Genomic DNA, 16704 nt, shown 5'->3' on the forward strand with positions numbered 1-16704 from the left:
TGACAGGCTGGCTTACGCCCAGGGACACGCACCCCAACCATCACAGTTTACTTTCCTAGCCCTATTGTCTAAACTTCAGGCGAACTACACCTTTTTCCAAGAATCCCAATAACCTCATGTTTTTAAAGCAGTAAGCCATGGCAAGGCTGAGGCACGCTAACCCAATAGCACTCCCCCTTGCCAAATCCGTGGCATTTAGCAGTATAATGCACAGAGACTTCATTTTCTGTAATAGTCAGTTGAAAGAGAAATGCACGGCACATAATATTTGCAAAAGACAGATGCCAGGCTGCCCAAGAACTTGTGTCTAACAGCACCAGTAACAGGCAGCGGGGCCTACTTCAGCCAGGGCCTCTGAGCACAGCCAGACACAAAGCAAGTGGTGCTGCTGCCCTGTGGGGCCCAACAACTACAGTGAAGCCCACATTTGGTCTGCCATGGGTTTGTGAGTAGGTAAGGGAAGCATCTCTGCTTCCTCCACACTTCGTAAAGCTGGTGTGAGCACTTAGTTCCAGCTCTGAGCACAGCGGGGAATGAGACATCTTAACAGGGGCCTGAATTTGAGCTTCAGCCTGAAGACTAGCTGCAATTTCACATAACTGAAGTCAAATTAAGATCTCATTTCTACCAAATGGGGGAGGGGTCTCTTCCCTTAGACAAGGCTGCATCCCTTGCCCAAGGAAAAGGTAATTTACCTTTTTTCACCCTCAAGTAGGGAGAAGTCAGACGAACTCAGAGATCTGGCCAGCCACGGGGACGCAGGAAGACTGAGCCAAGCCAAAGGTAGAAGTCTGCGGCTGGAAAGGCGGCTGGTGTTCTTCCTTTGGCTCTGTGGTTTTAGGTGAATTTGAGGTGAAGCTGTCAAATTGCACTGCAGAAGGTGACAGATGCCTGTGCTCATCTCTGCAAGGAAGGAAGAAAAGAAATACAGCTTCTCCTCTTTCTTCCTCCATTCCGCAACCCACGCTCCTGTGGTTTAAGGTATGGCTCTGAGGTGATTATGGGTAGAGAACTGGGAGCAAATGGTATGTTCAAAGGGGTCAGCCTACTGGACCAGGTGAGTGCACCTCTGCTACCAGCATAGCTTCACGACATTTCCCTCAGCAAGCCTCTGCCTGGTCCCCAAACCCTCCCACTGCGTGTCCTGCAGAGGGGCCCGGCACCACAGGCTGTTCCCTTCCTTGCTTCAGCCAAGCCAGCTGTCTTGCGGCTAGGACTCCAGCCAAGGGCTCTTCTTTTAAGTGGTCACTACAACACGAGAACTATTAAAATAAGCAGTCAAAGGCAAAAAGTTAACATTTTCCAGACCCGCTAAGGCTTTGACAGAGGCACTTCAGCAGATCCAGCCTGGAATGTATAAGACATCACTGTCCTCAGATATCCTCCTCATCCATCTGCTGCAAGTTTCTGCCTCAGTAGCAGAGAAGGTACAGCAGGGGTTTATCTAGTCCAGGCATTAGTTTAGCATCTGAGCTGAAAGCCAACTACAGCAGCTCTTAAAGCTAAACGGTCTGACTTTACACCAAAACAGCCTGGCAAGCACTCGGACAGCCTTCAGGGAGTGGTCAGAAGCAAGCGCTGGGCTTGACAAATTCTGTCATCTTCAACAACCCTGATCTGTGGTGACTGTATGCCTGGCTTCAAGTCCCTCTAAAGCTGTATTAGAAATGTTCTGTTGATGCTCCACAGCTTTGTATTGATGTTTTGCTCTATATATTGCGCAGAATCTAATACAGCTGGCTTTGCAGAGCTGCTTGCCCTGAGGTCAGTGAAAGCACTTGCATAAGAGTTGGGAACACACCCTGTTTAAGGGATTAAAATGATATATATTCATCGCTTTGAAAGAATGAGTACAGCCCAAGGCATTAGTTTAGATCACAATTTTAATGTTTAAAAACTATAGAGGTAACAGAGATTATAGAACTTAATACATTTTTTTTCTTTATTTACACACGGAAACTGAAAAACTGCATCTTTTATTCGAATATGAACAGCACAAAGTATGGTGATGTTAGCAGGAGCAAAATATTACCATTCACTCACTTGAACAATCTATTAGAGATGAGCTCATATCAAGTGTACATCATTCAAACAGTATTGTTTATACTGGATCTGGGTAAGCCTTAACATACCTTGGGATGCTAAAAACAGCTTTCTATAAACAAGTTAAAGTTCAAGTCTTGTGGAAAAATACCTTTACAGATTATATTTTGTTGGCTGTAACACTGAAAACAAAACGTACACTTGTATTAATTTGAAAAGCTCCATAGAAGTGACTGCATATAAATTTTTCCTCAAATTTGTGCTCATGGTTAAAGCAAATGTTATTTCAAGTTTCATTTTCATCCAAGACCATAAATTAAACACAAAAAACATACGATTATTTTTAGATGCATTTCTCAACCTCCATTTTTAATCAGTCCTGAAAAAAAGCACTTCTGCGCTTTACCAGTGAGCGACTCTACGCAAAACTGTCGACAGCACTCGCCTGCAGCGCCGAGGCTGCACTCCCACAGAGGCACTCTCGGGGCTTACACATCTGTCCCCTTCCATCGAACCCACCCTGGACATGCAGCCATCCTGTGACCAAAATGCTGGCGTCTGCCTGATCACAGAAGGGATGTACGAGCTGTCCCTGGTGGGGGGGGATGCTCTCCCAGCACGGGAGATGCTAGTGTTGTGGGCACACAATAGCTGCATGCCTGGGTCTGTCTTGGAGGAGCAGCCACAGGGCTCTGCAGCAAGGGAGCTGCAGGGAGCGGGTTACAACCAGAACAAATCGCTCTGGTTGTCACCTACCCCCGGCACGTGATACTTTTTTTTTCTGATCTACATTTCTGCTGGCTGAAAAAGAAGTACGGAAGTCCTGGTCTGACTTCTATCTGTACTAGTTACCTTCTGCAGAACGATATACAGGCCTGAAACCCAACGTGGCATAATGCTGGGGCAGGCTGCTGGCTGCAGCTTGCTCCGCTTTCTGCGCAAGTCCGTTTCAGCATGTTGCTGCCACCTGGCCTCGGCTGAGGAACGGGTACCTGGGTACCAAATGGGCACTTTATGCAGGGAGATACCCTACCCAGTAGTAAGACTGGATAACTTGCTATGGAGAAAACAGGGAGACCTGTGCTGGAATTATTCCTAGCAATTTCATTGGGTCTTTCCCTTTCTTTCTCTCTTTCTTTCTCTTTTTCTCTCTTTCTCTCTCTCTCTCTCTCTTTCTTTCTTTCTTTCTTTCTTTCTTTCTTGTTGTTACATTAGCAATGTAATTATAATTTCAAGTTTGGGATTCAAATTCTGAACTCTTGGGAGAAAGGAAAGGATATACATTTTGCTAAGTCTGAAGCTAAAGTATTTGTATATCTATTAAAATTATTCTTAATATGCAGAGCCTATCTCAACACTTCTATATAATAGGGCATAAACAACTGCAAAAATATACAGCATCCTATTTATTTACAATATATATATATACATAAAAATGAAATTTCCTACAATACAACACAACTGCATAGATTTGTCTTCAGAAACATAGGCATGTGTACAATTTGTGAATTCTAGACCTTTCCAGCCCTGTACTTTTTATTAATTATCTTTTTTTTTCACAGTTTGTTACAGAAATCCTTACATTAGATACAAATAAAACATTCTTTGTGTAAGTTATAGGAAATAAGGATTTTCCTGATGCCAAGTGCTCTGGGGAACTGTTTAAGCGAGCGCCCTGGCACCAAGCGATAAAGCCATGTTGTGGAACCGCTGATGGACCTGACTACATTCGGCTGTGCCTCCCTCATAAAGGCACCAGGGTGGGACGGTAGGACTGGAGGTGGGACAACACCACATGGAAAGTTTTGTTTTGACCAAGATGCTCTTTAGCCTTAATGTAAGGCTCAAGCAAAGAAACGTGTAAATTTAACGATGAACTAGAGATACCATTAATTGTTATTGTTAATACTCAATATCGGAGAGAGCTGTGGCGCTTGTGCATTGTAAGGCAGATGTACAGACAAAACCCATCTATCACCCAACCTGCATTTGCAGATATGACCTGTTCCAAGGGGAGCACAAGCTACGGATCTCTGTGAGGCTCAGGACAGCAGCCCTCAGGAAGGGGTGGCTGTCCCTGCCCTCACAGGATGGGACCGGCCTTTCCCCTGCAGCCCCACACAGGGGATGGGCACTGCTTGGGTCCGTGTCAGCCCTACGAAAGGTCTGTGCTGGTGCACAGATTTGGCATTAGCCCTCGGACCAGGAGCATGCAACACCCAGAGAGACCACAGCTCCCAACACACTGCTCCCAGATAACAATCCACTGTGTTTTACTTACTAGGCATGCTTGCTGCTGGCCAGAGAAGGGCAGCTGTATTCTGCAACCATAAGGGTGGTTTAAGCTCAAGACTATTTTCTTTGCAATGTGCTGTGGACTAGGAGAGGCAGCAAGGCTGTCTTTTCAGTGTAAGATTAGCTCCTGCAATCTTACCGGGAGCCCCTGCTTCTATTTAGTCTTTCCTTGTCCTTCACCACTCGATTGTTGCTATTACGCAAAAAAGAAGTTTAAATTACTTTGTTGCAGTTATCAGGAGCAATTTTTCATCTAGTCTATGAAATTTGCAGTGCTCACGATAGTGATAAACTCTCTATGAAAAGAAAGCATGCTACCACCTACTAAGTAGATACGGTACTCTGGATCCTATTAATTTAACAACAGAGAAACTCCTACAGCATTTCACTGTGCTCTTAAAATCCTAGCTAAAATGTGGGACTCGTACATTGTTGGCTACAAGTTCACTATTCCAAATGAACTGAATAACAGCAGTACATTTTACAGATAACCTCATACAAATATTGTCATCCATCACTGATGTTGACAGTTACAGCAGGGTCTATTGCATTCTGTTAAGAATGTATAAACCTGATGAGAAAACAAAAAGCACGTTATTTCACGTTCATTACCACAGACATCAATAAACACATGATTCCTTTCCATAAATATCTATAAATATGATGCCAGTAAATCAGCCTAAGCAAAATTCCCTCTTTTTTTTTTTTCCTTTTTTAAATTTTTTTTTCACAGACCCAGAAACAAAGCCTATTTAAAGACACAATATTTCAGGTATCTGTCTTTCAGTATCTAAGATATGCTTTGATGGTCCAGTACCTTGGGTAATTTCATTCTGTGCACACACCCAGCTCATCCTTCTCCCTATTTATCCATTAAAACTCCAGTACACATATAAACTGGGAAAAAGAAGAAGGCAGAAGAGCAAAGGGGAGGGAGAAAGATTGTGATGGAGGAGACTAAGGAAGATGCAAAGAGCAATCAGCCACCCAACAGCCCTTCAAGTTCAGGGTAGCTGGGTGTCAAAAGTCAATGGTCAGTATTTGAAACACGAGACTACATAATATGGAGAGGGGGCAGATGTCATAGTTGTGACCTTTCTGGGACCCCATGCAGCAGATCAGACCTTTAGCTCCTACCTGGGTATTTGAAAATCACTCCCAGGATCTCCTCTTTTACAACCCCCCAGTGCACAGAGAGTCACCGCTCAAAAATCAGTAGTAGGAGGATAAAGGGGGAAGGAAAGCAGAAGAGCCCTGGAGTGTTTTGAGGATAACACTGTACAGTATTCTCAGGTCTCAGCTAGGTTTTTTGGGATGAGATCCAGAGAGATTATAAGGTGCCTTAAATCCTGACATGTGATCCCAGCAAGCTGATCATAGACTGGTTTGGGTTAGAAGGGACCTTAAGGACCACTTAGTTCCAACCCCTTCCACCAGACTGGGATGCTCAAAGCCCCATCCAGCCTGGCCTTGAACACTTCCAGAGAGGGGGCATCCACAGCTTCTCTGGGCAACCTGTTCCAGTGCCGTACCACTCTCACCACGAACAACTTCTTCCTTACACCCATTCTAAATCTACCCTCTTCCAGTTTAAAAGCGTTGCCCCTTGCCCTGTCTCTACAGGCCTTGGTAAGACGTCCTTCTGATTCAGAGAGCAGCTAGATGCCAGGCTCCTGCTTTAGCTACCAGGGAGAGTTGGGTGCCAGTGAAAGGGAAACCCCAAATGACGTCCTGAGCTGGGAAAATGCCTAGAATGAGCTGAGAGGAGACAGCAAGCACAGGTTCTTCTCTCTACAGTTTCACTAACACCTGGACTTGTAGGCTACAGTATGGACTTCTGTGAATGAGGGCCCACCTAAGGCAGTAGTGGTCACATAAACGGGAGGTGCAGAGAGAACTGGTGAGCTGTGCTGTCACAGGCACGGGCATTTGAGGCCGCTTGCTGAAAAGCACAAGCAGCTGACCCTCAGCCTGCCTGATTCCATCTAGCTCAGCTGTTCATGTTTTAAACCCCAGGCTGCATGGGACGAAGGATATCATGCTGGAGACCTTGCTGGAAGCCTATATTGCTGGGAATAAAAGTCTGGCAGGTCAGGACAGGCTGAAGGAGCCCCACTCTGTAGGCCAGCAGGTCTTTGCTAGAAGGGAGGGGACTTTCTGCTGCCAGGCTGCTTAGAGGACCTCTCTGCATGTCAGTTCCTAAATTCCAAGTAAGGCCCCAAACTAACCTCTCTGTATGTCACCCTTAGAAACCAACTCCTAAGGTCCTGAGAAGTGCTCTGCAGTCTCAACTCTCAGCAGCTTCAAGCCATGTAGGGTAAGGCAGTGGCAACTGAGGCAATTCAATAGCTCACAGAAATCCCAAGATCCTGAATTCTCCACCCCCGGCCTTAAAAAGAACAAGCTGCAATGACAGATTACCCACAGGCAGTGCTGCTAATGACAGGCTCCTTCCACAGCTACAATGGGAGTCGGCAATGAACCAGCCACAGGGAACGAGAGGGTCACTGCGTACTGACAGGTACATCTCAAACACACAGAGGGCATTACGTAGCCCTTGCATGCGATCTAGGGCTCCCCTTAGCCATAGTTTTTTTCAGAGGGAGCCTGGTTCATCTCAAGAGCAAAACTGAAGACACTTTTCAGCTCACATTTATGCTGCTGGCAGTACACTACTAGATGTCTGCTGAGAATGGTCAACAATCACCTGCTTAGCATTTGAATCTGTACAAGTAGTTCTCTACACCAGCTATAAGGCATTAGGCAAATGCTTATTCTGTGGACAACAGATGCAAGTTACAATGTTTCTGCTAGTAGTAGTTTAATGTATTTTCTGTAATTGCTATGGAGAATTGATGTGAAACGTAAATAAAACATTTCAAATATATAAAGTGTTTATGTTTGTTGAAATAAATGTTACAGATTTCAATTTCCATTAGATATCCAGTAGTTGAGTAGGGTGAGTCAGATCCTGCTCCCGCTGCTGTCAGAAACCCTGCTGACTTCAGTGGGAGGAGGATGAGACACAAGAGAGGAGCCAGCCTCTACAAGGCCAACCTTAGGTGTGTACAGATGAATCCAAGAATGCAGAAGGCATGAGGTATGATTAAACGTGTAGGTTTTGATAAAACTGGAGCCATTTCTGAGAAGAACAGGGCATTAGCAGACAGTTTAATGCTGAAGAAAATGCAGATTTCCTACGGATATCTCTGAGAGTCTGCTTCTGGTCAGGTTCAAGTACTCATTGCTGGCTGTCAAGTCTACTGGTGGCCAGGTTCAAACTGAAATGTAGCAGGGCAATGGTGGCTGGTGGTGATTGTCCCTCTCCTGCTCCCTGCACCCCTTTGCAAAAACACACACACACACACAGAGGTCTGTTCCCCAAAGCAACAAAAGAGCCGAGACTAGGGCTGGCTCCTCCACCACGTTACAGAGCGAAGCACCAGATTTAGGACCTAGGTTTACACAATGCTCATTTACACTCATGGTGCTTTCTCTGTCGGTACCAAGAATGCTACACTTGGTGAGGCAAATGGTGCACAAAACAGCAACAGAACAAACAAACAAACAAACCGAATGCGTACAATTCAAGAGCAGAGTTTTGGTTAAAAGGCAAAGGGAAAGGGTGTGAACTGATGACATTTGGGACAATCACTCCAGCTGGGATTGATAACAACAAATGCTGCTGCTTTAAAGGAGCAGAGCTTATGGTTCAAGGGCTAAGAATAATAACAGAACAATGCAGTTCATGGGTGGAAGCGGAAAAACAAACTAATTGTGATGAGTTCCTATGAGCAATGCTCTATATAGTCTCTCAACAATTAACACAGACTTAACGCTGATCTGGTAACTCAGTATCATGGGACAGAGTGATAAGCCTGTTGGAAAAATGGGTCTGTTTTCTGCAAGAAAATACACCCATAACAGTATTTTCAGTACTGGAAAATCATTATTTGGATTTGATTTGAGTAAACTCACAAAAGGTGGAATAGATAACAGAACGGATGGTTGCGATTTTGGTGTGTAGCAAACAGGGATGTCTCCTTTTCAGGTCAGCTTCAGTGGCCTTCGGCACTGCCTCCTGACTGTACCCAGTCATAGATTACCAAAGGGATGCTCACTAGGGAAAACATTATCCCCAGTGCCAAGAAAAGAGAAGCCTGGAAGAAAAAGGAGAGAAAATTAATGAACTAAAAGAAAAGACAATTAATTCAAGTGTGTTAACTTTCCTTCTTAAGGAGATTTACAAGGTGATGTATCAAAGCTATGGGCTAAAATGAGATAGCACTTCTGGGGAAGACAAGACTCATAGATAACTAACAGATTAGTGTCATTAAAAATTACTGGCTGAACACCAAAACCACTTTTTTTTTTCCCATTTCAATTCGTTTCTTAAATGCTGATCGTCCCTAAAAAGGAATAAATGAGTCCATCTTTAGGACCTATCAGCTCTGCTCTTCTCAAAGCCTGAAGACAGAGTGTGCTGTATGCCTTCTGAACTGGCACACTGAAACGCAGAAAGCTCGCTGGGCTGAAAGGACTGCCAAGGGCAGCTGCAGGGGCACCCATGCCCTGGCCAAAGCCACGGCTGCTTGCAGAGCTGCTGCTCCCCTGGAAGGAAGTGTCCCCAGCTCTAAAGAGAAGGGTCAGGGAGCACAGGGGGCCCTTGCCCCAGGAGACACACAGGGCAAGTGAAAAAGGGAAAGCGAGGCTGCCAGCTGATGGAAGCAAGATGGAAAAGTCAGGAGAAGCAGCTCACACAAATGTTGAGATTAGGTAGGTTTTCCGTCTAGCCCATTTTAAGAAATGATAAGACAAACACATTGACCGGGAAAGAACGCATACCCAAATCCTCTGAGTCAGTTTTGCTCCATCCTGATGTGTAATTTTTAAATACAATGATGAAGGAAGAATGAAAATCAGCATATTGGCAGAAGTGACACCTGCAAAATTCAAATGAATGAGTTTTGTTAGTTGCCAACACCATAATTATTATGCTGCTGATTAGCAACAGTTTTGTATTAGCAGTACAAAGCCAGGACACTGTACCTACGACTCCAAAAATATCCTTCATGGTCGGGATAAAAATGACTAACAGGTTGATGATAACCAAAAGGACAAAAGTAACCACAACATGACGGCATAAGTCAAATTTTGTTTTCCTCGCCAGCTCAAATAATGATGAACGTACCTGTAGGAAGAGAGAGAGTTTGATGTCAGGAATAGTCTATCAGCCAGTTCAAAGCTCCCTGTAATTATTTTAACTGGTTCTTCATGTGACAATAGACTCTACACGGATCTGACAGAAATTGTGGGGACTCTGACAAAATACCCTTTGAAACAATCCTTGCAATTAATTTGATATTCCACAACTGTATGTTTACACACATCCATAGTAGGCTATTCCTCTCTTTTTAGCATGCCTTTTGGGGTCCTTCTGCACCTAGAAATGAACTTCACTTCTGAGTCTGCTCCAGTGAAATCATGTGAAGGAAGAGAAGGCCCTTGTGGATTCAATTGAAAACTGATTTAAGACCAAAAGCGAATCATTTATTTCCTGCAGGGAGAAGTTCTCCAGAAATTACTGTGAATCTGGTGTGGCAAAAGACTGATCCAAACTCAATTTCTTGTTTTGTTGCTGCAGCATTACTGACTTGGAAATGACCAAGCTGTGTTTTTAAAAAATCCAGCGTATACAGACATTACCTACTTCCAAACCACGTGGAGCCTTTTACTTACAGTGAAAAACAGCACCGGCACTGTGAGTATAACTGCAACAATCACAGCCAAGCGCACTGTCAGGATGAGGATGTCATCTTTGCTCTGGTACTTGTGAAGCAGATCTGACTGCACATTGTCTATGGAAAAGACAATAAGGTAAGTGTTCCGGCAAGTAGGCAATTCATTCACAAAAAATCATTGCTTAACAACAGCCTTCTTGAACAACAAGTGATTTATCTGTAAACAAAAGAGTATGGAATGAAACATTCTTGAGTTAAAACAGCACTTTGAACCAAATCCTAATGATCCCATTATTCCAGATTAATCCTCTGGAGGCCTGATTTAGGAATGCATCCTAATTCAAGACAGCACATGCCTAAGTCTAAGGTAATTTTCACTGTAGGAAAGACAACAGTGAGACACGCACAAAAGCTTGCTTACATATATATATATATAAATAAATAAGTAAAGTGAAATAAGCTACTTCTAATCAGTTCTGTGGGCTTGTTTTAAAGTTTCAAATGATATAAAAATAACCACATGCACCGCAACGGCTGAGTTTAATATAAATTACAAGGTTGAGCTAAATTGGTCTAAACAGCAAATAAACTCCCAGCACAAAGCAGTGCCTCTGTTCTCAAACAAGAACAAAGCCCGGCTGAGGTCAGCTCTCAGCGGGACATTTTGACATTTGCACTCAAACCCCCGGGCAGCTCCTCTCTCCTCGGAGGGCTGCCCTTCTGTTTTTTTCTTCTCTCGAACCTGCCGCCCCTCCTCGGCAGTGCCCACGGCTCGGCCCCGCGCCGGCCCAACGCTCCCGGCATGGCCAAGAGAGATCGCCGGGGGTGCCTAGCAGGGAGGCACTGGCGATGCTTTAATAAGCCCTCCTGCAAAAAGGCTTCCTTTGCACTCTGATTAAATAGTGGTAACGGATGGGAAAAGCGAGTTGCCGGGGGACCTACGTGCTTGCTTTGTGCCTTTTGAATATCTAGGAACAGCAACCCAGGGAGGCGGCTGTGAAATGCGCCACAGAAACACGCTCGCTACCCTCTGTTTTAGAACAGCTCGAGTTTTCTCTCTGTCCGCTAATCTTAGAAAGCTGACAGAAAAACATAATAGCTCTTAAACCGAAGTCCTTAAGAGGAACTCGGTGGGCACTTGTAGATCAAAACTGTGGTAAAACCTTCTCTTCCTGAGAGCAAAACGCCTACGCTCCCCCCAGGGCGTCCTTCCGGGGCGAGACCATCTCTCAGCGCCTGAATTCCCACCAGGAGAAAGAAAATACTTTCCCACCTCCCTGGAGGTTAGGAGTGGGGTTTTCAAGCCGGGCACATGCACAGCTTCTGCGACACAGAGCTTACTCTGCTCCTGCGAGCACAGACTGCAACTTCTGTACCGCTCACGGACTGCAGCCAGGTAGGAAGTGAAAGGCAAGGCTTACAGTTGAAGGTCTGTTTTCCTTTCAGCTAGATACACCACAGAGCCCAACCACAGTGACCTTTTAGGGGAAGAAAAACACCTCTTTTCTGTAATTCTGCAATGTAAATATAGTCATAACTGCAACACTTTCGAGAACACAGCAAACAGACAAGTACTATTGGCGTAAAAAAGAAATGGCCAAAATAAAAACCCTGGTCTTACCCAGGCAGGGAAGAGGTTAGAAAACCAAGTGCACATATAAAAGGCAAAATCTTGTCAGTCCCAAGGGTAAGGAGGATTGGAGTGGAGAGGTTTCGCATTCCCTCAGATCCTTTTTGTGCTGCCTCTCATGGCACCGATCCTGCGATCGTCAGTGCTTGCATGAGCCCCAGAGGAGCTGCGCAGAGGCACGCGGTGTCCATGTGCAGGGATGCCTGCTCCGGGAGGAAAATTCCTCTGCTGCTCCCTCCCAAGGGGGCCAGGAGGATGCAGCGTATCTCCTCCACGGGCTCCGTGGGGTGTGGGACGTTCCCGGAGAGGATCCTACGGGTATCTGCCTCCTCACATCCCTGGGGCAACCGCACCAGAGCTTCCTCCCTACCAAAGCGAAGGGGTTCGTGCTGATTCACTCCCACTGCCCCCCCACGGGGCTACTGATCTAATGCATGCCTGTGAAAATGTTCTAGCTAGCAGCAGTCGGATGAGCACAGCTGCTGCTGCAGTCACTTGCAGCAGATACCCCCTCACCTCCATCAGTTTTATGGGGAAAATTAGAACTGATGACTTCAAATTACTTCAGAGCATGCAGGCTCAAGGCCTTAGGAGCAGAACGAGAGCCTGAGAAAACAAATAACAAGACAGGTACACCTTTGAGATAACAAAAAAGCCAATTTTCATATTTACTATTTTCTTTCCCTTGCAATAGGTGGCTTACAATGAATGGTGTCACAAATGGGGAGATTGTAACAAAAAGGTCACTTGGAATACACAGTGGAGAAGACTGAACACCTTTCGGTGACCCTGAGGTAAAAGGTGAATGTCAATTTTGGCATCTGTCTCATAACCCTTTAGTGGTCTATGAGAAAACACACTACATATCAACATTTCCATTATACAGGGAAATGGGAGTAGCTTCCTGGGCCACATTCATATTTTATCCTATTTACTTAAAAATTGTACATACTCCTTTAGGACAGCAATACAACATAATTTATTTGTTTCTTTAAGTGAATCAATATTCATGAAAAGAGACAGTGCTAGTCCCAGACACTGAAATAACCATCCTTCATCTGCAGAGCTGGGACATGCCTCTGAGCTTCACCACCTCTGCTGCCAATTTATTTAACCAACACCTGAAGGAGTGAACCCTAGGGACACAGGAAAAACATGTGGTCCTTTGTCTCTCAGTGATGAAAGTACCAGCAGGAAAGCAAAAAAGCTGTGAAGGATCATTTGATACCCATTTCCTAGGACCTGCTCTCAAACCTGTCACATTTTATACAGATGTGCACAACCAGTCACACATCACTTATTACCAAGGCACACAAAATTCAGGTAGGGACTCTGGAATGAAAATCTTGGTAGGGCCCAGCTAATCCCCAGTTCTGCTAAACAAATCTCTTCCTCATATTTTGAATATGCCTTTTGTAAATACTGCTTTCACTTGTGCTTGTCATCCACAGGGGAAAGACAGGAAAAGATTTGTACCTTCAGCATGAAAACACTAAGGAAAATTATTTGAAAAAGTATTTTAATATAAGTGAATGGACTTTTCTTTCCAGCTGGAATTTGTTACTGACTTCACATGTATTCCCTTTTTGCTTTGATCAGTAAAGTCTGCATACTTACCATAGAAAGTCAAATAGCCAAATATGGCAGTCATAAAGTACATCACAAACATGGCAAAAAATGAGATATTTGAAACCAACTGCATTTTTTTCTGTGAACGGCTGGGGAAAGAAGAAAAGAACAAATAAAATGGTTGGACTGTGTTTTTGAATAGCTGCTTAAAAATGTATCAAGCCTTTGCATAAACATATCAATTCTGCAGAGACTCATGAATGCATTTTCATTTAAAACAGGAATTAATTGACAGCTGCATAGGGAAGAGAAAGGCGGGACAATGGACCTTGGAGTTTAAGTAAAGACAAGCTGTGACCACCCTGTGGCTCTGCTCCCCAGCCATACTCTTGTAACCGGAGGGAAGGGCGAAGCTGAGTGGGCAGGGAGAGCCCTTAAACACTTCAGTAATTAAATTAAAAGGCCAAAATATAAGGACAGTAGAAGTGTACAAAGAAAAAAAAAACAAACAACAACATTCTGAATGTTTGCAGAAAAAAACAACACATTTGTATCCTCCGTGGGTAGGAAATAATAGGTGTATACAGACCACTGTAGCAAAATAGATTAAGTGTAAACATTTCATTTTTAGATATTTGCTCTGAAATATATAAAGTATAGTGTATAAAAATAGATATGCTTTTAAATCCACACAGGGATGCCTTCAACAGGCCCCGGAGCACCTGCTGAAGCCACGTGAAACTCAGCTTTGAGGGCTTTGAGGGCACCCTGAGGGTCCCCAGGGGTCTGGCTGTTCCCGAGCCCCTGCTCTGGTGCCTCCCCTGCCTGCCCAGGCCCAGGCCCCACGCCAGGCCCCAGCAAGGCCGCAGCATGGCCGGGCCCCAGCTCCCCACAGCCCTGCCCGAGGCTGCACCAAGCCAGCCGTCCTGGCGATGGCGTCGCAGCACGGGCGAGGCTGAAAGCGATTTTTGTTTCTGGTATTGCACCAGACTTTTAGTTGCGCTGGAACAAATGCCGTGGGCTGAACACACGTCTCCCTCCTATGCAAAATAACGGTCGGCACAACTTGGCTCTCCCCAGGCTGCTGTGTACTTCCAGAGAAAACTCCCAAAGTATTGCATTATCCTCAGCTTCCCTCCACCCCAATGGCACATCTGGGAGGCCAGATTTCCTAGCTGACAGCCACACTCACTGGCTTGTTTGGTTTTATTAAAGCATATCTCCTCTGAATGGCACGAATGACTCAGAGCACCTCTGCACTAACATTTTCCATGCAAAACAGTGCAAAACAATTAACTGAAAAAAAAAAAGAAAAGAGAAAGGCTTACTCTTTAAGTTCACTGTAAATTGGAAGGACTGACGGGTGGCACACGAACGCGAAAGCGATGGTGGGCAAAGCATACACAGTCTGTTCAGAGAGAGTTTCAGACAAAAAGTTAAGAAGAATAAGTATTTTACCCAGAGTCATAAAGAAATGGTCTGTGTTCAGCTACCTCAGCTCCCAACTCTCTGGACTCTTCAACTGAACGTTGAAAGCCCTATTCAGAGAAGGCAGGAGACCTGTCAACTGGCACGTATTTAACAAAACATGGAGAGCAGCGCTCTTTCAATGGGAGGACAACATCTTGGCGCTGGTCATGCAAGCACAGTCCTGACTTTGTCCTCAGCGCGCAGTGGTGGATGCCACGCGGCTGTGGGTTTTGCTCCCTGGGATGGGTCTCCCTGCCCAGCTACTGCCACCGACACTAGCACACCGCCACGTGTAAGGGGGACGGACGTATGGTGGGTCACCGCTACGCTACCCTGCCTCGGTATGGAGAGGGGTGCGCACCCGTGGTGCTAAGGCTGAAGTCCTGAAGATGAAGCCCATATCCAGACTGTAAGAAAAGAGAAGAGGAATGCAGAACTTACAAATAAATGGATATTTCAAGGTACCAGACTGAGCCCCTTCATTTCCCAGGCCAACAAAAGGGCTAGGAGGAGTGTGGAGGGAGCATGCTTTTCCTTGGGGAAAGAGAGAGACCGTTACGTCACTACGAAGCGCAGAGGGCCTCTGAGGGGAACTTCACCCCTTGCTCAACCAAAAATCTGAGCGGGTTTCAGTGGTCACCATTTGGCCAAACTTTATGAATGATCTCAGAGCTCAAGCACTTCCATTCTCCCCAGGAAACCGGTACGAGCTGAGATCACATGAAAAACAGGTCCTCCTGGGAGGACAAAATGAGTTGATACCTATGGGCAGCTCTCCCTGGTGCTGTGAGTTTTCCTCATGCTGGCCACAGGACAACCATTGCCACAGAAGCAGTCCTGGAGCTGCCCAGTGGGGTATGTCCCCACCCCGTGAGATTCAGAAAGCACACTACTTGCTCTCTGGTGGTCCTTCTACAGCCAGACCTGTGCTGCCTTCTCTCACTCACTTCCAGCACACTGCTGATGTGGAGTCTCCACTCTTGGAGATACCCAGAAGACATCTGGACGTGGTCCTGGTTAACCTGCTCTGGGTGCCCCTGAGTTAGCAGGGGGCTGGACCAGACGGCCTCCAGAGGTCCCTTCCAGCCTCAGCCATTCTGTGATCCTGTGAAACTGGATCTCCTCTCACACATCTAGGTTGCTAAATTGATTGGCAAACTCTTGGCCCTGAGAGCAAATCTCTAAAGCTCAGGTCCAGCGTGCCTCATTCAGATGGACCGATCCTTCTGATGGGTATCTATTGACTCTGAGGTAAACACTGACGCTTACTTCAGGAGAGTAAGATTGCTTTTTGTCACTATCTATCTAAAATGTACCTACTCCCATGTCGCTACTGCACACCAAGTTGACTACTTCTTGGTCAGTCACACTGGCTCTGGGCCGATCGCTGCCCACAGCTGAAGAAAAGTGCTCAAATTAGTTCACATTGACTTCTTGGACTGAGGCAGGCGGGATGAATTTTTTAAAAAGCTTAATTTTTTCAGGCATATACTATACATATGCATTCTCTATGAACGCAATGGTGACAATCCGAGGACCCTGCCCTACTGGGTAAGGTGCCGTGCAAGGATAACTGCAAACCGGCACAGCTGGAAGAAGCAATCCTCCTGCTCCCACAGCTACAGCCAGTTGCTCTTTCGCACTCTCTTGGCACAACTTTTTGTGCAGCTGTGTGGCGATCGAGGAAAGCATCCAGCTGAAAGGCAATCAAATTTTTGCTGGATTAGCTTTCGACTGTATCCTTTTCCTGATCCAGTTCACCATATGGCTATAAAAACACATACCCTGTCACAAAGAAGTGGTTTGTGCACAGAAGGACAGACAGATTACTTCTGGCCTTTGGATGCAGGCTTACAGTGTCTGCTGAACCACAGCCTAAGAACTCAGTCACAGCACAGACAGTAAGAAGCAGCAGAAAGGAAAACTCTCCTAAACAAAGCATTTGTTGTCCGGTGG

General features: G+C 45.5%; 1 protein-coding gene across 3 annotated transcripts in view; it reads right to left on the reverse strand.

Annotated features, from left to right (window-relative positions):
- Nucleotides 1-885: 885 nt before the first annotated feature.
- Nucleotides 886-16704, reverse strand: part of SLC38A1 (solute carrier family 38 member 1) — a 41125-nt gene continuing 25306 nt past the window's right edge. The window contains exons 11-17 of one of the 3 annotated variants that reach the window (XR_007707954.1): nucleotides 14607-14686; nucleotides 13327-13427; nucleotides 10078-10196; nucleotides 9388-9529; nucleotides 9184-9281; nucleotides 8317-8498; nucleotides 886-903 (exon numbers count right to left, since the gene is read on the reverse strand). Coding sequence is in view for 1 of the 3 variants with exons in the window: in XM_035543888.1 (XP_035399781.1) it covers nucleotides 8397-8498; nucleotides 9184-9281; nucleotides 9388-9529; nucleotides 10078-10196; nucleotides 13327-13427; nucleotides 14607-14686 (642 nt within the window). In the remaining 2 variants the exon portion in view is untranslated. Of the gene's footprint in view, nucleotides 904-1865; nucleotides 8499-9183; nucleotides 9282-9387; nucleotides 9530-10077; nucleotides 10197-13326; nucleotides 13428-14606; nucleotides 14687-16704 lie in introns of those variants that run through there. The other 2 variants (XR_004778195.1, XM_035543888.1) reach the window with 2 other exon arrangements.

This window comes from Cygnus atratus, chromosome 1, assembly GCF_013377495.2.
Source record: "Cygnus atratus isolate AKBS03 ecotype Queensland, Australia chromosome 1, CAtr_DNAZoo_HiC_assembly, whole genome shotgun sequence".
Lineage (NCBI taxonomy): Eukaryota > Metazoa > Chordata > Aves > Anseriformes > Anatidae > Cygnus > Cygnus atratus.